Source organism: Trichosurus vulpecula, chromosome 1, assembly GCF_011100635.1.
Source record: "Trichosurus vulpecula isolate mTriVul1 chromosome 1, mTriVul1.pri, whole genome shotgun sequence".
NCBI lineage: Eukaryota > Metazoa > Chordata > Mammalia > Diprotodontia > Phalangeridae > Trichosurus > Trichosurus vulpecula.
In genome coordinates, this window is record NC_050573.1 from 268,594,991 (window position 1) to 268,616,798 (window position 21,808).

Here is a 21,808-nt window from a genome sequence, read left to right on the forward strand (position 1 = left end):
CTGGCTTTCCACAAATAGCCTTTAAAACATTAAGCTTGTGAGCCCTGGATATAATTGATGCAGTCAAAGCTTTCCCCAGGTTTGTGGAGCATGGCTCCTGTACTTCTCCACAGGAATAGTGGGTATTCCTCTCCTTTCTTTCTACTCATGTTGTTTGGCAGCAGAGCTACTCACCCAGTGGGAGACATAACATCCAGCAGAGACAAAAAGATAGATAGATTGACAGATCAGGAAGTGGCTCCAAGGAGCATGACCCTTGGTAGCAGAGAAGAGAGTCAATCATAGATTCAAGGAAGAATTAGCCATGGCTGTTGAGAACTGAGCTTCAGAGGGGAACAGGTCCGGAGAGGTCAATTACAATATTTACCCCACACTGAATCTGCATGTGTTCAGCATGAGTACATTATGAGAGAAGGGACAATGGAACTTTGTGATGCCAGATGCATGAGTTGTCTTGGCTATATGTGTTCCCTACAAGTATATCTCATTTCTGTTGTATTTTAAGTTTGTATTCAATCTTCCAACTGATGCTCAATATATTTGTTGGAGAGTACACCCTAGTCTTATGGGAGAATATTGTTTCCTTGCTACGGAATCTTAGTAAATGCTTTATCCTTGAGCTAATTATGTCTAAGTAGATTCCCAGAAGAAGCTTTACGCACACACATACACACACACACACACGCGCACGCACACACACACACACAGGCGCGCGCGCACACACACACACACACACGCGCACGCACACACACACACACAAACTTTTTGTTGTCTGAAGTAAGCAGGAACACAAAATTTTCTACTGATCAAGCACTTTCTTTTCTTGTTCATTTGTCCTGTAATATTGGCATTCCTTTTCATTTTAGAAAAGTTTTCTTACTTTCTACAACTTCTATATTTCAATGCTATCATTTGTACAATTCCGTGACAACTTCCTCTGAAAAATGATATAGTAATTTACTTGTTTACTGAATTTCGGATCTTTGAGGAATGCCCCCTTCAAACTAGGTTTCTGCTTTCCTCTTGTTTCTGATAATCCACTCAGGTATTAGCATTTATCACTTGTTACACATTGTATTTGCCAGTGTGTTGTCATTTCATTGTAAAGGGCAGCTTTCTACATTCCCAAGTTTAATCATTGGCATCTTTCTGAAGTTTATCATCACTTATTGCTTAAGAACTGAAAGAGCATTTTTTTTCCAAAAAAGAAACTGAAGAGACAAGATTTTTGGATATTTCCTCACATCTTTAAAAAGAGCAAGTTGAATCATAATTCCTCGGTGTTCTATTTTGAGTTGTCATGATTTTAAAGTTAAATGGAGCTGATTCAGAAATGCTCTTTCCATAAAACTTTTACTGACATCAGTGGTATTTGGTCTGAAGTAGGGAGGTTCCTTAGAAAATTTGCTATTGATTTTTCTATAGAGTCCAAAAGGAAGAACAAGATGAGTTTTCAGACAGGGCTGTCTATGAAGGACACAATGCTTTATTGGAAAAGGTATTAGGATAGGAAGTAAGGTCTTGTCTTCTTCAAATGCTCACCCTCACTTTTGTGAATCCTGAATAAAATTTAAAATAAAATAAATTAAAAAAAATTAAAAAAACACCTCTTCTAGGAATCCATATAAGATCAAACTCCTCTTTCCTCAAGTACCAACTCTCTTACCACTCTCTGAGGATGACCTTTCTCTTACTTTACTGAGGAAATTGACACTGACATCAAATTCTTCAGCTCTTATCCTTTATTCCTCTTAACTTTTTTAAAGTCCTCTTCCTTTCCCTTGGTCTCAGAGATTGAGGCAGTCTTTCTTTCCAAAACTAATACTTCCTTCTATACTCTCGATCCCATTCAACTTCTTTCATCCATGGTCTTGCTCCAACAGTAACATACATACTTTTAAGTTTCTAGTTTCTCCAGTTGTGTTGGTAACCAAAAATGGGCTCCTTAGCACTTAGTTGAACAAGTACCCTTGAATAGTTTGGCTTTTGTTCCCTTTGAGTAATTCATTGAGCCTTACTAGGTGCTAAGCCCCAGGCCCAAACCCCTATTAGGTATAAAATCTTAGTGGGTATGGATTGGCAACTAAGGTGAGGCCCAAGGTGGGGCTAACTCCAGGGCTAAACTCTAGGCTAAACTCCTAGTTTACATGTCTGAGAGAGCAGAGGCTTTTAGACCACGTGGGTTTAAGTCCGCCTCTTTGTGACGATTCTAGGTCACGTGGGTGAGTCGCATGTGTGACTCACCCCTGACGCTGAAAAAGATATAAAAACCACAGGTTGGCCGTCTGTTCTTTGGAGCTCATTGCCACAGCAGTGGTGGCTCGTGACTCTGGGCCAGCCCTTGTTCTGAGCTCCCGGTCTGAACCTAGATGTTGGTAACTATGAATTGTATTGGGTCTGTCTGTTGATGTTTGTAATTTGTTTGTATTTTGTTCTGATGTTCAGGGTGCTGGTTTTTTCCCCTGAACTAAGTGAATGATATTTGTATGCTGAATTAAAGTAAGCTTGTCAACCCCTTTACCTTGCTTTCCTTAGTTAAGCAGATCAAAAGAACCTGTGCTGTTGTCAGCTTTCTGGGGGCTGGCTGTGGGTGGATCTTACACCCCCACAGAAGCTACTAGCCGGACTGTTGAAACACCAGTATGTCTCTTTATACTGGCTTCTCCCTGCCTACCTCTCACCCTTCCACCTACTAGCATGCCTAGGTCTCACCTATCTGAAACAAACAAAAACAAAAGAATCACCTTTCTATGAGTTAGCTATTCCTTCACCCTAAAATCTTAATCTCTCTCCTCTTCCTCACCAACAAACATTTAGAAAGAGTAGTCTACATTTATTGTTTCCGCCGCTTCACCATCCATACACTCCTTAGCCCTTGCAATCAAGTTTTTGTCCCAGCCACTAAAAGCTTTCTCCAGAACCAGCAATGACCACTTTATTGTTAAATCTATTGCCTTATTTTCTCATTCTATTTGTTATTTCTCTAGCATTTAGCCCTGTGAGCTATCATCTTCTTAAACTCCTCCCTTTCTTGGCCTCTGAGACACTGGACTTTTACAGTTCAGAGGCAGCTAGGTGGTCGAATGGATAGAACACCAGGTCTAGAGTCAAGATAACCTGTGCTCATATTTGGCCTCAGTCACATACTGGATATGTGACCCTGGGCAAGTCATTTACCCTTTGTCTGATTTCATTTCCTCAACTACAAAATGGGGATAATAAGAGCGCTTACCTCAAAAGGTTGTTGTGAAGATCAAATGAGATATTTGTAAAGTGCTTAGCACAGTGCCTGGCATCCAGGGGTGTATGGGGTATTCAAGGAGGACTAGCACCTCTGGTGTAACAAACCCTTTCCAAGGCTGCGCATCCACTTTTGGTGTCCACCTGCCACCCAACTCTCACCTGTGGCTCCAAGAAGCTGTAGAATTCATAGCAGCTATACCCTGGTAAAGCTGTCTTGGCAGACAGGCTAAACCAGGTTGAGAGTTTTTTTTATAAATGCTTTTTTAATTAAGATTTTTTTTTATTTTTAGTTTACAACACTCAGTTCCACACGTTTTTGAGTTCCAAATTTTCTTCTCCTCCCTCCCCCCCCAATCCAATATATGCTCTACATAGACCTTCACCTTAAACTTATTTACACAATAGTCAAGTTGTAAAGAAGAATTACGACCAATGGAATGAATCATGAGAAAGAGGAAACAGAACAAAAAAAAAAGAGAAAAAAAAAGAGAGCAAATAGTTTGCTTCAATCTTCATTCAGAATCCATAGTCCTTTCTCTGGATGTAGATAGCTCTTTCCATCATGAGTACTTTGGAGTTGTCCTTGAACCTTGTATTGCTGAGAAGAGCCAAGTCTGTTGAAGTTAGTCATCATAGAATCAATATATCTGTGGTTGTGTACAATGTTCTGCTCTGCTCACCCAGCATCACATCATGTAGGTCTTTCCAGGTTATCATGAAGTCTGTATCTTCCCCATTTCTTATAGGACAATAGTATTCCATTATATTCATATACCACAACTCGTTTAGCTATTCCCCAATTGATGGGCCTCTCCTTGATTTCCAATTTTTTGCTACCACAAAAACAGCTGCTATAAATATTTTTGTACATACAGGTCCCTTTCCCACTTGTATGATCTCTTCGGGATACAGCCCTAGAAGTAGTATTGCTGGATCGAAGGGTATGCACATTTTTATAGCCCTTTGGGCATAGTTCCAAATTGCTTTCTAGAATGGCTGGATCAGTTCACAACTCTACCAACAATGTAATAATGTTCCAATTTTCCCACATCCTCTCCAGCATTCATCATTTTCCTGTTTTGCCATGTTAGCCAATCTGACAGGAAAGATGTGGTGCCTAAGAGTTGTTTTGATTTGCATTTCTCTAATCAGTAGTAATTTAGAGCATTTTTTCACATGCCTATAGACATCTTTAATTTCTTCCTCTGAAAACTGCCTGTTCATATCCTTTGTCCATTTCTCAATTGAGGAATGATTTGTATTCCTATGAATTTGGCTCAGTTCCCTGTATATTTTAGAGATGAAGCCTTTATCAGAGGCATTGATTGTAAAGATTTTCTCCCAGTTTTCTGCTTCCCTCTTAATCTTTGTTGCATTGGCTTTTTTCATACAAAAACTTTTCAATTTAACATAATCAAAATTATCCATTTTGCATTTTGTAATGCTCTCTATCTCTTGTGGTGTCATGAATTCTTCCCTTTCCCATAAATATGATAGGTAAACTATTCCTTGCTCTCCCAAATTGCTTATAGTATCAGCCATTATTCCTAAATCATGAACCCATTTTGACTGTATTTCGGTATACAGTACAGGTGGAGGGTTTGACAGGTTTCAAACCTGTTGGTGAGTTAGGGGCATGTCTACTCCAAGCATGTGGAGACTTCTCCCAGTAGAATGGGCAGATGGGAACAATTTATTCCAATGGCAATTGAGAGAGCTGAAGCAGGTGCTGTGAAGGGCTTAGAGCTTTGTTAGATATTGAAGACACCAAGGTCACCCACTGCATCATTGGCCATCACCAGTCATCTTGACTTTTGTCCTGCCAGTGGACTTGGATGACTGGAAGAGAGAGTGAGGCTGATGACTTTGTGTAACTCTGCCTTACTTAAATCCAACTCTCTAGCAAGTCAAGACATCACCTGTGATGTCACTGGTCCTTTTTGAAAACAAAGGACAAACAACAACAGGCTGGAACCTAGCAGGTACTATAAATACTCCCTCTCCCATTCCCTAGTTTACTTACTTAATTTCTGAGTTTTTTCTCTGCCTCTTTTCCTTGATCTTTATATTTCTTTCATCTGTTAAAAACAAGGATCCTCCAACTGTCCTTGGCCCTCTTACTTTCTCTCTCTAGATCAATTCCATTGACTATTTCAAACACTTCCATGGTTATAATGATCACTTCTATGCCTATGATTCTCAAATATATAGCTTGTTCCTCCTACCCCCAATTTCTTCCCAGAACACCTGTGCTATATTTCCAATATTAACTTCTAGATATCTTTACCTGCATGCTCTACTGACAACTCATATTCATACTGAACTCATAATTTTCTCACTAAATCTCTCCTCTTCAACTTTTCGCATCCTTTGATTCTTCTTCCTCCTTTCCCCTTCTTATCTCACAAGTTGCCAAATCATATCAACTCCACTTTTGTAATGGCTTTGCCACCTGTCCCCTTCACTCAGGTCTCACTGAAAGTACACTTGTTTGGACACTAATCTCATTGCCTGTCCCACCTTGACTGGATCAGTCATTTTCCAAACTCTCTCTCTCTCTCTCTCTCTCTCTCTCTCTCTCTCTCTCTCTCTCTCTCTCTCCCCCTCTCTCTTTCTCACTCTACCTCTACCTCTCACTCTCTTTCTCTCTCTCTCCCCCTCTCTCCATCTCTCTGTCTCTTTTCCTCCTCCAAATGACTCTTAATTTTCTGTCTAAAGTATCTCTGTTCTTTCAAGCCTAACTCATATGCCAGCTCCTTCATGAAGATTTTCCTTACTTTTTACTTTCTCCTTCCTCAAACTTCTCATAGCACTTTGCTAGGATCTCTCCCATGTATTTTTTTCACTATTTATTGCAGTTATTTACATCTGTATATTTCCTCACTGTGTTTACCTTATACTGAATACCTCCCAGAAATATCTTTGGCAGCTGTAACTTAATCCTCAAAGAATTCTTCCAACCAATCTTCTCTCATGTATATGTTATGATCATACAAGATTTCTTGTAAGAGGCTATAGCAGAAATAACTACCCAGTGATTCTAATTATCATTATCAAATAGGACATAAAATAGGGAGAAAGGGGTTTATTAAAGGTGTTCCCTGCTGTCATGTAGGATGTCCTACGCAGAATTCAAATGAGAAAATGATTGCTTATAGACTTGGAGGTCCTCCTGATGACATGGTATCTATTGCATCAAACCCAAGGAATATTAAGGTACCTCTTTAAGGAATTCCACAGATAGTTCTAACAATTAACATGGGAAAATAAAGGGATGAGGAATGATTGCTACCCTTAGTATAATATGCTGCCCACTAAGTTACTGTATCAGTACTTAGATCTTGGAAAGTTAGGCACTGTAGCTGAATGATGAGTGGGTTCAGAATTGAATGGGTAAATAGAGCAAGCTGATTTAAATTTGGGAAATTGCACAATATTTTCAATGATCCTGAGCTGTTTCCTGACACAAAAACCTCTCTTTTCAATAACACTACAAGTCATAGAACATGACTATCTCTAAAGAATCAATATTATGACAGAAACAAAGGGCAATGGTGAATCATAGAATCTCTGAGTTGGAAGAAACTTCAAAGGCCATTTAATGCAACCCATACCAAAACAAGAATCCTTTCTATTACATATCCAACAAGATGACATAAAGACCTTCATTGATGGGAGCCCACAACCTCCCAAGGCACCAATTCCAATTTTAGATTACATTGTTAGGCAGTTTTTAAAGACTTCAGATCTAAATCTGCCTCTTTGAAACCTCCACTCATTGCTACTATTTCATCCTCTTGGGATTAAGTAGAAGGACAGCTCATCAGTGGTTGTAAATAGACTAATAACATATTACCAAGATGACTTACATGTGAGAATGATTAAATGAAAAAGTAGTTATTAGGCACTATGTGCTTCCCAAGCACTGTAGGAAGCACATGGGATGCAAATAAATACAAAAGTGAGATGGTCCCTTCCCTCAAGGGAAATGACAAATATTGGACAGTAGTGACCAAGAGTGTTTGGTCTGGGGTGTAGCAGGAATAATGAGTGGAACCATAAGGAAGTTGATTGATATGCCCTTTCCAGTATTAATTTGATTACCATTCTCAGAGAAAGAGTGGGAGATGGTAGCACATATGGTAAGAAGGTAGCTGAAAGAATGTTCTTGTGACTGGGGGCAATTTAGATAGATGAGGTTGTGAGTTTGCCTTCACTGACTCATCATCTGTATAGCTTCACTCCACAGTGGGGATTCCAGAACTGAATAGGTTGTGTCCCCCAGGCCATGGTTTCTGGGATGGTTAAATTGGCTGGCTGGATGTCAAGTAAGTGATATTGAATTCCATTAAACAAGCATTTATTAAATGCTTTACAAGTCATCCAGATACCTAATCCTGGTTCTAGATACTTACAGTCATCATCCATGGAGGTGGTTCCTGTGGGCAAAGGGCCAACCAATCAACTGATACTCACAGGGCAGGAAAGCCAGCTTATATAAAGCATCCTGTGAGAGATACAGGAGGCAACATGTGCTAGGCAAGTTGAGCTATCTTCACCTTGACAACCATCTCTCCTCAGACTCTGATGGAGAAGGTCCAGGACCCAGAACTTGAGAGCCCTGAGAGTAGCTGTGTCCTTCTAAATACCCGACTCTGTAACCATCATGAAGAAAGAAATTGCTGTAGAGAAGGAGCCCACTTCCTCATCACCACCAGCACTAATTTCTGACCAACTGTTACCAACAATTCAATTCAGTTCAATAAATATTAAGCACCACTGTGATAAGTGCTGGGAATATAAATAAGAAAAAGAAAGACAGTCCTGCCATCAAGGAGCTTATGATCTAATGAGAGAAGACAACATATAAAAGGAAGCTGGAAGGGCAGGGGTGGGGAAGAAGGATACCAGGGAGTACCTGGTATGGGAGCATCTTGTTCCATGAAGTTTAGACCAAGCAGAGCTACAGAGGGAAGGCAGAGTGAGTTGCAAAGCCCAGGTCCAGCCTAGCTCTAAAAAGGAAAGCTTTAGTTGGAGTTTAGTGTTCCAAACAGGTAAATAGACACAAGAATTCCGGGAGTAGCAGCACTCCTCACACTACAAGTCCTGCTCTCAACTTGGCCTTCACAGTCATCATTTGGAGAGGTGGTACTATTGGTCATCCTCACCAACTGCTAACCTGGCTAAAGCATCAAGGCACCCTAAGGGAGTGAAGGAAAGTAGCATATGGCTGTACAGTCAAACCACTATCACCACCACCTTGATAGCATCTACTCTCAGATGTTGACGAAGATAGCCCAAAGAACTTTTGGAATAACAATGCCTGTATCCCAGCATTCACAGCCTTTATCCCAGGAGGTAAGCCATGTGGAGATGTAGCCTGGCAACTGCTCCTGCAGGTGACATAGCACATCTATTGAAAGACTCAAAAAAAGTTCTTGCTACCAAAGTCCTTGGCACCTTCAAATGGTTCAACATTGGAAACTGCTATGGTTTTATTGGTGGAAATAATGTTAGGGAACATCTGTTTTGTCACTGTACCCTAAGGACCATTGGACCATTCCATGCAGCTAAAAACTTCCACATGTGTTTCCTCTCTGCTTAAAATATTAGCTCCTTAAGAGCAGGGACACAGTGTTTTGCACATAGTAATCATATAATAATACTTTCGTTCATTCAATCATTCATGCAGACAAAATGAAATGTACGAAGTGGAAAAGGAGGTGGGTCAGTCATGTAGGAAAAGTGAGGTATAGTCATACAGACAGTTCCTGACATTTGCACTGATATTCACAAAATACCTAAAGGAAGCTTGCACACTGGAGCAATGTTCTATGGAGGATATATGACAGGATGTAGACAGAAAGCACACTGGATAAGAAAGAACATGTGGGATATAGATTATTTACATTGACAAAGGCAATCTGAGGTAGCTAGGTTGCACAGTGGATAAAACTTTGGACCTGGAGTCAGGAAGATCTGAGTTTAAACCCAGAGTCAGACACTTACTAGCTATGTGACCCTAGCAAATCACTTAATCTGTTTGCTTCCTTGTGGAAGATACTAGCACCTACCTCCCAATGTGGTTGTGAGAACCAAATGAGATAATAATTGTAAAATGTTTAGTGCAGTTCCTGGCACATAGTAAGCTCTATATCACTCTTAGCCATTATTATAACTATATTTACATTGATGAAATAATAAGGATATTAACACTTAAGTATCATTCTTCCCTATTAGATTTTAAGCATCTTGAGATTGAGGTCTATGTCAAGTCTATTTTTGTATCTTCAGCAGCTAGCATGAAGCATTACTTAGAGCAAACTCTTAAATGAGTGTTCAATTGAAATGGAAACCCCCTACATTGATCATTACATTACATTAATTTGTATCTACTGTCATGCTGTTTCATAATTGGTCTTGTGTTGTGATCATGCTTGTTCCCTCTCCCCAAATAGATTGTAAATGCCTCGAGGGCAGCTAATTTGCCTTCTTTTTCTTACCAATCAACAAAGCCTTGTCTAGTGCTCTGAACATACAGAGTACTCCAAAAATGTGTTTGATTGGTTTACCTGAGACCTTTCTTTGCTGAACATTAGACTAGCTAGGTGACCCTGGACAAGTTTCTCTTGCTCAGGTTCCACATCTCTATAATATTGATAACAATAGAAGAGGTTGTTGTGATGAGACAGAATACTTGGAAACAACTTTCAGAGTAGAAATGCTAGAAAAATACCAGGCATTTTTGTTATTATTGTTAGTATAAAACTGTTTCAGCAAAGTTTAAATTAATGAAATCTTCAACTTCAGAACTTTTAGGGGAAATCCTTTTAATATTTTCTGGTATAACGCAAAATAATCAGACCTTGACTAAAAAAGGCATAGCATAGTTTTCCAACTTTACTTTGTCTTAATGGAATACTTTTTTTCCGAAGTTGATATTAAATAAATTTCTTGAAAGGAAATAACAATTTCCCCATTGTCTTTCATAATAATTACAGAGACATATTCCCAAATTTCCTGCTGGTGCTCTCTTGTCCTAATGACGTTGACAAGTCAGAAGAGCTAATGCGAGGAGATGCACCTTCCTTGGTTAACAGAGGGTTTCCCTAATCTTTTCCACTGAACTCTCACTCGTCCTTTTTTTTTCTTGATAATTTTATCTTATTGCAGCAATGCTGCACATGTTCCTAGAGAATAAAATTAAAACAAATCTCTTGAGTTCATACATCTCATTTGTTCCTTACTTTTCTAATGGCATTATGGTGAATTTCTGCATAATAGAATATACCTTTTTACATAGGATCACAGTACCTAGACTTAAGAGTCAAAAGAGACATCAGAAATTATCTAGCTCTAACTCCTTCATTTTCTGTAGAGCATGCTGAGGCCCAAAGAAATTAAGAGACCTTAGGGTCATACATGTATTATGTGGCCAACTTGGGATTTGAACCTAAGTCCTCTGACTCTTCAGAGTCAATACTTCTTGTTGCCTATTGCTGCGAGGATGTGCAATTTCCTCTCTCCACACAAGATCTCCCTCTACCAACAGGGGTCACAACTTTCTCTTCCCCCAGTCAGTAATTCCATGAGTTGATTTGTCCATAAACATTCATCATCTGGTGCCTACCTCTCTGGTAATCAGAGCCTATTTGGGCTGGTCCTCTGATAATAGATATTCAGTCAGCCATCAAGATAATATTCAAAACCTTCCCAGCTTGATAAGGCCTACCAAAGTTTGTACTCCAGCATAGACTTTGAGAACCTTTGGTTGTCTCTGGACCATGAGGAGGCACTGAACTAGATCTTCAAGGGAGGATCTACATCAAATGGCTATGATTTTCTATGTGTGTGCATACCATACATACACACATACAAACGTATATACATGCTAAGATATTATGTATACATACAAGGATAGGGACAAGATCTATGATTTTTTTCATTGATAAAAGAGGCTACTGGTGATAAACTCACTCTATCATAGCCAGCCAGAACTTCTTTTCTTCAATTTATAGTCTTAGAGCTGCTTTGAAACTCAGAAAGTTTTGGTAGCTTTCCTAGGGTCACACAGACAGTATGGACCAGAAGTGGGCTAAACTCTCTTTCTGGCTCTCATACCTCTCTATCCGCCATGCCAGACTGACATTCTTTTCATATGGCATATAATTATTTACCCAGTTCATGTAAAGACCTGTCATGGGCTAGTGAGAAGATATGGTAATATCTCTTATTTTACTACCTGCATGTCAGTCAGTCAGTAAATATTTATTAAGCACCTACCATGGACCAGATACTATACTGAGTGCTAGGGATGCAATAAGAGGAAACAGTTAAACCTGGTCCTCAAGGAACTCATAATCTAATGGGGTATCCAAAATAGGAGATGTTAAGTGACTTAGCACATTCTGGGAGACAGTTTTATGGCATATTGGATGGCAAAGTTTGGGTAGTATGTGGAGTGTCAGCCTAGGGAATGCCAATATTTAAAAGGCTCTGTGAATTTAAACCCTTTAGGAAGTATTTATGGCTAAGATACATCTGGTGGCACAGTGGGTAGAGAGATGAACTTAATCTGGCTGTGTGGCTATGGGCAAGTGGCTTACCCCTAGTCTGCCTCAATTTCATCTGTAAAATCTTTAAAATGAGGATAATAATAGCACCCAAGGTTGTTGTGAGAAAAAAATGTGACAATAGTTGTAATATATTTTAATATAATTGTAATATAATGTTATTGTACTGTAATATGATAATAATTGTAAAGCATGCTAAGGCATATTGCCTGGCACGTAGTCAGGACTATATAAATATTAGCAATGATGATGATGATGATGATGATGATGATGATGATGATGATGATGTCTGCCTGAACAGGAAGCATACCAATATTAAGCAAAACTCTGACATTTGCACTAGACTGAAGAATGGTCAAGAAATCTGATGAGAAACTAGAGTTAATGATTTCTTCCACACCAGAACTGTGCAATTAGCTTGTTAGCACAGCTTAGCCCCCTTGGTGACCAGAGATTTTCAGGGACAGATGTAGTTTACAAAACTCTGTGTCCAAAATTAGCAAGAATGAGGGGCCTAGGGGCAGCTAGGTGGCACAGTGAATAGAGCACCAGCACCGAAGTCGGGAGGACATGAGTTCAAATGTGACCTCAGATACTTGACACTAGCTGTGTGACCTTGGGCAAGTCATTTAACTCCAATTACCTTGTCTTCCCCCCTCCAAAAAACAAACAACGAAACAAACAAAGAGTGAAAGGCCTACTCCTCAAAGCCCCAGAGTGGTATGGAAGCTCCAAGGTGGGGATAGCGGAAGCCCTGGTAGCCTCATTGAGTAGTGGTAGCATAATGTAGCAATGGGACACTCCAGGCCTAGGACTTTCAAGAACCCTGATTTAGTTCTGAGAAACCTAAGAGGGCTCTGAAGAGCTATTCCTCTGAATCCCAAAGATCTAGGCAGGGGCGGGGCAAACCCCAGGAGATGAAGATCAGTGCAGGAACCAAGAGACCCAGGGTGAGATCACCCCCAACAATACCAGCAAAAAGAGCCTGGCCATGGTGCAAAGTTGCAGAGATGAGTAAATCAAAGAAAATATCTATCAACCAGCATCTAAAATCATACCAAACCTAAAGCTCTTCCAAACTAAATTAATAACTTAATAAGACAGCAAGAAGTATTAGAACAAAATCAAAAGATTGAAAAAATAATGAAGAAAATGTAAAATATCTGATATAAAAAAAACTCCCTTGGAAAACAGATTGAGGAGAGATGTATTAAGAATTATTGGGTTTTCTGAAAACCACAGTTAAAAAATTCCTAAGTATTGTATTTCAAGAAATCCTAAATGAAAGTTGGCTAGATCTAATTGAATCAGAGGGCAAAGCAAAGAAGGAAAGAATTCACCAATCACCTGAAAGAAGCACCAAAGGAAAAGTACCAAGAACATCAGCCAAAATCCGGAACTCCCATATCACAGGAAAAGAAATACTTCCAGAAAGAAGCAGTTCATGTATCAAGGGGTCACAGTCAGAATGATCATAGACCTGGCAGCTCATTGAGTAAATGAGAGGAGATCTTGGAATCCAATATCACAAAAGGCAAAAGAGATTGGCTCACTACCAAGAAAAAAAATAGCCTGAAAAGCTGAATGCAATCCAAAAATAGAAAAAAAAATAGCCCTTTTGGAGGACTTTCAAGCATCTGTAATGACCAGAACTGAGTAAGAGCTTTGAAATACAAACACAGGATTCCAAAGAAACCTAGAAAAATAAAATATGTAAATAAAAATAAATTTATTCGTGCAATTGGAAAGAACTGTTTGATGAAGTAGTTCTAATATTCTAATAGGGGAGAGGAACACAGTCCTTTCAGAACCCTTATTGTCTTCAAATTGTATTGAGGAAATTAAATAAGGAAAAAAACCTGGAAGTCTTGGGGTGTTTTAGTTCTCTTCTGAGGGCTTGAAGAGGGGAAAGGGAAAGGGATAAAGAGGAATACACTCATGTAGAAAGAAGAAGGTGTGAAACTTGGTATTTTACAGCAGTGAAGTCTGTAAGAAGACTATAAGCATGAAAGTAGGGATTCAGGAAATAAGAATTAGATTTGCAGAGGTATGTTAGTAAGTGGATTTCCATTAAAATGTATTCAAAACACATTTTAAAGTTTAATCTACAATGTTAACACACTCCCCACCACTTTCTTAATTCTAGACAATTAACAAAACATAAGTTAAGCCATGCTATGTAGGATTCACTGATTTCTAGGTTAAATGCTCACCTTGAAAATTGAACAATCATTTCTCTGAAACCATTGAAGAGCTGCCTCCAACATATCCCTGGAACCCTTTTCTTATCTCAGATGAAAGGAAGATTGATGGCAAGTCAAGTCAATAAGCATTTGTTAAGCTCTTACCATGTTCCAGACATTGTGCTAAATGCTGGGAATGTAAGTATAAGCAGAAAGACAGTTTCTGCTCTCAAGGATCTTACATTCTAATGGTGGAAGATGACAAAAAAAGAGGTTGAGAAGGAGGCAGGGAAGAGATGAAAGTTCCTTGAGAAGGGGTATTGTCAAGATGGTCCAAGAGATTCAGGAGTGCAGCCTGGAGAGATTAAACACACACACACACACACACACACACACACACACACACACACACAGAGAGAGAGAGAGAGGGAGAGAGAGAGAGAGAGAGAGAGAGAGAGAGAGAGAGAGAGAGAGAGAGTTTTGTGTAGAAATAAATCAAACTGCAAAACAGAATACCTTATCCTAAAGAGGGAAACTGAAAAAGAAAAAGAAAAAAAAAGCTAGAATCCAAGGTGCTGTCTCAGGTTGTCTGTTAGACAATTGGCAGACGAAATTGTGGTATGCGAATATAATACAATATACTAAGTCGTAAGGAATGACAAAGCCTAACTCCAGAGAACCCTGGGTTGTATGAACTGATGTAGAGTGAGGTGAGCAGAGCCAGGAGAACAATTTAAAGATAACAACAATATAAAGTAAAACAACTTTGATAGACAATACAACGGTTAACGATTTTCCTTTAGGACCCACAACGAAGAGTGTCATCCACTTTCTGACAGAGAGGTGTGTGGTACAGAAGGAGATGTATTTTTTTGGGCATGGCCAAAGTGTGGATACATTTTACTTGACTATGTTTATTTGTTTACAAGTATTTTTTAATTATTATTTTCAGTTAATAGAGGTTGAAGCTAACAAGAGTTGTGCCTAGAAAACAGGGCCGTTGAAACACTTTTTACAACGTACAGAAGAAAATAGAAGGAAGTTCAGAAGGAAGAACTGATAAGCAGGACATATTTTGAATTTATTATATACTTTATAATTATATATTACATATTTTAAAAACCTAAATGGTATGAAATAAGATTCACAGTTCCATCCACAGAACGTCTTTTTTTTTTTGGTGATAATGTGAAAATATTCTTGAGCAGTGGGGGTGAGGAGGAATGCAGGTGTTTTAAGTTTTGAATAATTCATATTCATACACATGTACAAAGGCCAACTGTCCTTTTTATGTCCTTGAGAGATTCCTTTCTCGGTTTCCTTGCTGTCTATGGGATCCTCCCCTGCTACCTGAAAGCTATCTTAAGTCATTACAGCGCAGCATCACACTTGAGCATTTACTGAGGAATGCACAGCTGTACAATGCTAGTGCTTAGTTCTAGAAGAAATCTTAAGAAACATACTCAACTTTTATTTGTTTCTTTGTTTTCCCTTTACTTTCAGGTGACAATGCAGCATTTAAAGAGCAGGAAGACCCTAAACTTCATGGCAAACAAGTGGTTATCCAGAATCCAAGGAGATGGAGACACTGTCTGTGAACTACCTGTGGAAGAAGATGGAAAAGCAATTTTCCCAAGTGTGTTCTTAAACTTGAGCAGTACTTGCTGCATTTCAATGTTTTAACAACTATTTTATTTATTTCTGAAATATTTAGTTAGATGGTATTAGTTATCCCAGTGAGAAAGGTAGTTATTTTTGTATCAAGTTGAGAGTTGTATATAGTGAGAGGTAAATGTTCCACAGATTGTGCCTTAATTACTGGCCAATCTAGGACCAGGGCTAATTAGAGTTCCTGAGTGTTGAACTTTTTCTTATCCATTGGCAGCAATGGAAAAGGTTGAAATTTCATGACATTACTTTTCATACCTCAAGTGGGTAACCATGCTCTTAGGTCATCCCTCACTTAAAATATCTCATTATAACTAAAATCACTGTAAACTTTAAATAGTTCACATAATAAAAAGGTTGCCCTCACTTTTAGAAGACTATAAAAGTAGCATGTAATCTATCATTCATTCATTTATTTATTAATTCTATTTTTAAGATGTCAACTCAGTGGATATTTTTCTTACAAAGTTCAATGTATGAATTAAGTTACTGAATCAAGACTTTCTTTCCCCTATATATTAATCAATTAATAAATGAGATATATGGAGTGTTCAAAGTAAACTAGCACCTCTGGTGTGAGGACTTGACAAGCAATTTTCAGAGCTGCCCATCCACTTTTGGTGTCCACCTGCCACCCAACTCTCACCTGTGGCTCCAAGAAACTGTAGCATGCACAGTGGCCACATTCTGGTAAAACTGTCTTGGCAGATGGGCTAAATCAGGTTGAGAGTACAGACAAGCTTCAAACCTGTTAATGAGTTAAGGGGATGTCTACCTCAAGCATATGAAGTCTTCTCACGGAGGAATGGGTAGATGAGAACGATTTGTTCCCATGGCCGGGAAGGCAGCTGAAGTAGGTACTGTGAAACATTTAGAGCTTGGTTAGACATCAAAGATGCCAAAGTCATCCAATATATACCAGGCCATCACTGGTCATCTTGACTTTTATCTTGCCACTGAACTTCAATGATTCTGCAAGAGAGAGGCTGATGACTGTGCAAATCTGCCTCATTTAAATCTAATTCATGCACAAATTAAGACATTGCCTGTGATGTCATTGGTCCTCTTAGAAAAAGGACAAACAACAACACATTAATCAATATATAGCAACTTGCTTATAAAGAAAATTTTTCTTACATATATTTTAAGTAAATTAATTTTAATTCGGGTAGATTATGAGGAATAGGGAACTCCAGAGGAGGAATCTGTATACACAATGCTTTCATTGAAGTTTGAGAATATAGAGTGGGCCTCTAACTAGTTCTCTTCAATTTTTATGAGTTACTAAGCAGATTGTTTTGGTCTTCTCTCCGTTTTGGATTAATAGTAGTAAGATACCACGTTTACGTCTACACGGGCCAATTGAAGGAAGCAGAAACCACATCTGCAGTTTACCTGTGCCTATATGGAGAAAGAGGTGACTCTGGTGTTAGGCTTCTCCACAAATCAGATATGCCAATAAAATTCCAACGAGGTCAGGTAAGTCTACATAATTATTTTCCCACCGCCTCAGTAATATTTCTAAAAGAGACCACTTTTCAAATGTCAGTACTCAATGGAGCAGTTTGCTTTGGTTTTTCAGCTAAGGCTTCTTTTCAATATAGGTTTTCCCTAACATGACTTTCTAACTTGCTCTATCTGAAAGGTTGTTCTTGAAAGAGCAATGAAATACACTAAACCATTAATGAATAATAGAACAAAGAAAAGAAAGGCATAAAAAATTAGTGCTAATGATGAGAAAGGAGGAAAAGAAGAGGAAAGGGCACTAGGGAATCATAGTATGAACGTGATCAGTCAAGACTGAAAGGCACAAAAATTGTTCCAAAACCTCTAGTCTCAGAAGGACCATTTACAGTATATTTCATTTAATAACAGTAGCCTTTTTTAAAAGAGCAATTTGAACAGAGGAAGTTATACTTTCAATGCTTAAAGCTACTTACCATTGCACTTTTTTTCCTTTTTATATGACCACAAGTCATTCCTAAGTAAATTTTCTGAGATATTACAGAGGAGTCAATGATAATCTAATAAGGAAGAATATTTACTTTCATTTGTCTTGGTATTGATTAAGAAAAAGCACTGTTCATTCATACATACAGAAATTGAGAACATGGATTAATCTTCCCAAAGGAATAATTTTTAAAGGGAAAGATGACCAATTCTAGGTTAGAACCCTGGTTCTCAATCTTGTGGGATCCATGAACTATTATTTAGTGGTGTTCAGAAAACTATCTACCTCTTTCACTTACATCACAAAATAAAACGATTCATTAAAATAAGAGGAAGATGACTGTTGCCTTGGATGAGACTCTAATGTCTATATTCTATACAATCTATATTTGAATCTGGTATCATTTATCATATTGCAAGTATAGAGCTACTCCACATCAGAACCAATAAATTACAGTAATGTAACATATACAATATATGAAGATTTACAAGATTCATATATCTACATCATGTATGCATGCATATACATATATGTGAATATATACATGTTTATTCCCTTCCCCCTTCCTTTTTATAATAATGCTATTAAGTACATATTGAGGAGGAGAGAAAAATAAGCATTTATTAAATACCTTCTATGAGCCATGCACTGTGATAAGCACTTTACAAATATTATCCCATTTGATCCTCACAACCACTGTAAGAGATAGGTGCTATTATTATTAATAATTATTATCCCCATTTTACAATTGAGGATAGTAAAGCAAGACAGAGGTTAAATAATTTGCCCAGGGTCATGGAACTAGTCAAGTGTCTAAGGCTAGAGTCGAACTCAGGTTTCTCTGACTCCGGGCCCAGTGCTCTGTTGTCCACAGTGCCACTTGTACAATCACACTCATTTTCCAGAAGGTAAAACAGAATTCAAGGAGGGACTTGCTCAGTATGACATGGCTAGTATTGGACCTAGGAGTCAAACCAAAGTCTCTTGACTCCAAGTCTAGTGCTCTTTTCAATGCTGCTGTTTTTATCTTTGCTCCAATAAAGCTGGGGCCACTGAATTTTCATCCTCCCTATTGCCCATTTACGATCTTATGGGATCCAATTTGTTATTTGGACAGGCCATCTGTTGTCTTTCATCCTTGGTATATGACCTGCCTGGTGCCTTTTTACATGATATACTACCTCGAATACATCTTTCATTCCTGACCTTCTGCAGGGCTCCTCATTTGTCAAGTGGTTGCTCAGAAAGGGACCAATATGCTCCCCTCCTGTCCCTTCCTCCAGCTCCTTTATCTATTTTCTTTCCATTGCATAGTAAGTGATGACAAGCTTCTGCTTTTAATTTATTATAGACTCATATTCTGATGCATATGTGATTATGGGCAGTACTGTGGTCATTGAACATTTTTGCCCATATCAGTGTGGATGCCTCCTTTACTGATCAACCTTATTCAGATATGTGTGAAACTAATTCAGGTGGCTTTACTTCTTCTGGTTCATTCTCCAGCAATACTATTGCGGTCGGTGAATAAGATACCTGTATTTAGTCAGTCATGAATGTTTATTAAGCACCTACTACGTGCCAGGCATTGTGCTAAGCACTGAGAATACAAGAAAGGCAAAAGTCAGTCCCTACCCGCAATGTGCTCACAATCTAATGGGGAAACCCCTGAGCAAACAAATATGTACAAACAAGCTATATACAAGGTACAAAACATTGATCATAATTCTTCTTTACAACTTGACTATTGTGTAAATAAGTTCAATGTGAAGTTATATGTTGAAGATATATCGGATTCCATGCCGTCTTGGGGAAGGAGGTGGGGAGGGGAGGAAGAAAATCTGGAACTCAAAACCATGCAGAACTGAGTGTTGTAAACTAAAAATAAAAAATCTTAATTAAAATTAAAAAAAACAATAAAAAAGAGAGAGAAGACACCAGAATGAAGAGGGATTTGGAAAGGCTTCCTGTAGGATTTTAGTTGGGACTTGAAGGAAGTCAGGGAAGCCAGTAGGCAGAGTTGGAGAAGGAGAGCATTTCAGGCAGGGTATAGGCAAGAGGACAGATAAAATACTTGGAGCTGAAAGATAGAATATTTTATGTGAGGAACAACCAGGAGGCCAGTCACTGGATTAAAGAGTACATAACTGGGGGTGGGGGAAGGTTGTAAGGTGTACTGGCTTTGAATGGCAAACAGAAGACCTTATATTCGACCCTAGGGTGATAGGGAGCCCCTGGAATTTATTCAGTATGGGGGCCAAAAGTTTGGACTTGTGCTTTAGGAAAATCACTTTGGTAGCTGAATGGAGGATGAATGGGAGTGACAAAAGACTTGTGGCTGGTAGATACACCAGCAGGCTGGACAGTCCATGCAGTTAGGTGATAAGGGCTGCACCAGAATGGGAAGAGGTAAAAGCAAAGGAAAAAGCAACAAGGCATTGGCAACAGATTGGACAGAGGGGTAGTGATAAGAGATATGAAAAGAGGATGACACCTAGGTCACAAGTCTGTGGGCCTGGGAGCACAGTGGTGCACATGACAGTGATAGGGAAGTTTATTCTCCTACTTATTTGTTGTCTGCAGGATGCTTAGTTTTCACTAGTTATCACAAGTCTCTTATTCATTCAGGCCAGGAACATGTGATATTATTAATGCTACTATGAAAGTCAGTTTGCCAGCATTTATTAAGTACCTACTATGCTCTAGGTCAAGAGTAGGGAACTTGTGGCCTTGAGTCCACATGTGGCCCTCAAGGTGGCCTTTTGACTGAGTCCAAGTCTTACAGATCAAATCCTTTTGTTAAGGGGATTTATTCAGTGAAGTTTGGATTCAGTCAAAAGCTATGCTAAGAATTGAAAGGATAGTTTTAGAACCGTCTAAAGACTCATATAGGGTATCGAATGTCCCCCATCCAGACTATCCTTTGAGAACCAGTTTTTTTAGAGATTCATTATGAAATTTAAGACATATGACTTTAATGAAAAGCTAACGATGAAGAAAATGAGAAGATGCTTTTTTCTTTAAGTAATTAATAATTAAAGGAAATTGGCTTTTGTGTTTAACCATAATATTGTTGTCAGTCTCATTGTTTACACATTTAAGTGTAGTGGCATAATCAATAGGTAACTAGCCTTGATGTTTTGCATATTTTTGAAAATAAGCATGCATATTGATTTTCATGATGGCATGGATGTGTAGCAACAATTTGGCTAGCAGCTGTTGTGGGGTGTAAGACTCAACAAGACCAGCAATAAGAGCTGCCAGCACAGGTTCTTTTGATCTGCTTTACTAAGGAAAGTAACGTTAAGGGATTAACAATCTTACTTTAATCCAACATACAAATGTCATTTACTTAGTTCAGGAGGAAAAGCCAGCACCCTGAACTTCAGAGCAAATACAAACAAATTACAAATATACACAATATAAACAGACCAAATCACAATTCATAGTTACCAGGAAAGCTGCTCTTAGAGTGCCTGCCCAGAGTCCCATGCCACTCTTCCAGTGGCTGAGACCCTCCAAGGGAAGATACCAACCTCTTGAGTTTATATATTCTGTTCAGGGTCAAAGGGGGTCACACATGTGACTCATCCAAGGGACCTAAAAGGTTACAAACCTGGGACTGAAAGGATTCATACCTAATCAGCTAAAGGGCGTGAGCCTGGGACTTTACACTCAGTTAGCAAAAGGGTGCCTGCTTGGAGCTTTGCATCTAGTAAGACTCAATCAGAGACACTTAATTAATTTAGCATTCTAAAACAGTAAAAAAAGTCTCACCTTAATTACCAATACAGGATGGTAGATAGTTATCTGAAATTCTGGCAAGACATGGGTTCAGGGCCCACTCCTAACGCATTCTGGCTTTGAGCAAGTCATTTAACATCTCAGTGTTCTAGGTAACTCTGACACTCTGACTTGCCCAGGAGGGGCCAAGTTGTATTAGAAGAAGTTGTTTTCTTACCTGGGAGTTTCCTATTCCAATCATATTACATTCCCAGTCCTCTGCCTTCTGTTTGACACACCCTTAGACCAGGGTCCTAAGAATGATTCTCCAGCTCTGATTGTTCCTCTCCAGCTTATTTTGCCAGATTCTGTTGTGTACCTTTTGGCAGCAATGTCTTTTTAGTTAGAGTCTTCCCTTTGTGTTTTTATGCAGCATTTTGTTCATTCATACCTTCTGTGATTGACCT

General features: G+C 38.8%; 1 protein-coding gene across 1 annotated transcript in view; it reads left to right on the top strand.

The window, feature by feature from the left end:
- Positions 1 to 21,808, top strand: part of RP1 (RP1 axonemal microtubule associated) — a 629,473-nt gene that overhangs the window by 156,692 nt on the left and 450,973 nt on the right. The window contains 2 exon segments of the mRNA XM_036741155.1: positions 15,503 to 15,635; positions 16,995 to 17,146. Of these exon segments, the coding sequence (XP_036597050.1) occupies positions 15,503 to 15,635; positions 16,995 to 17,146 (285 nt within the window).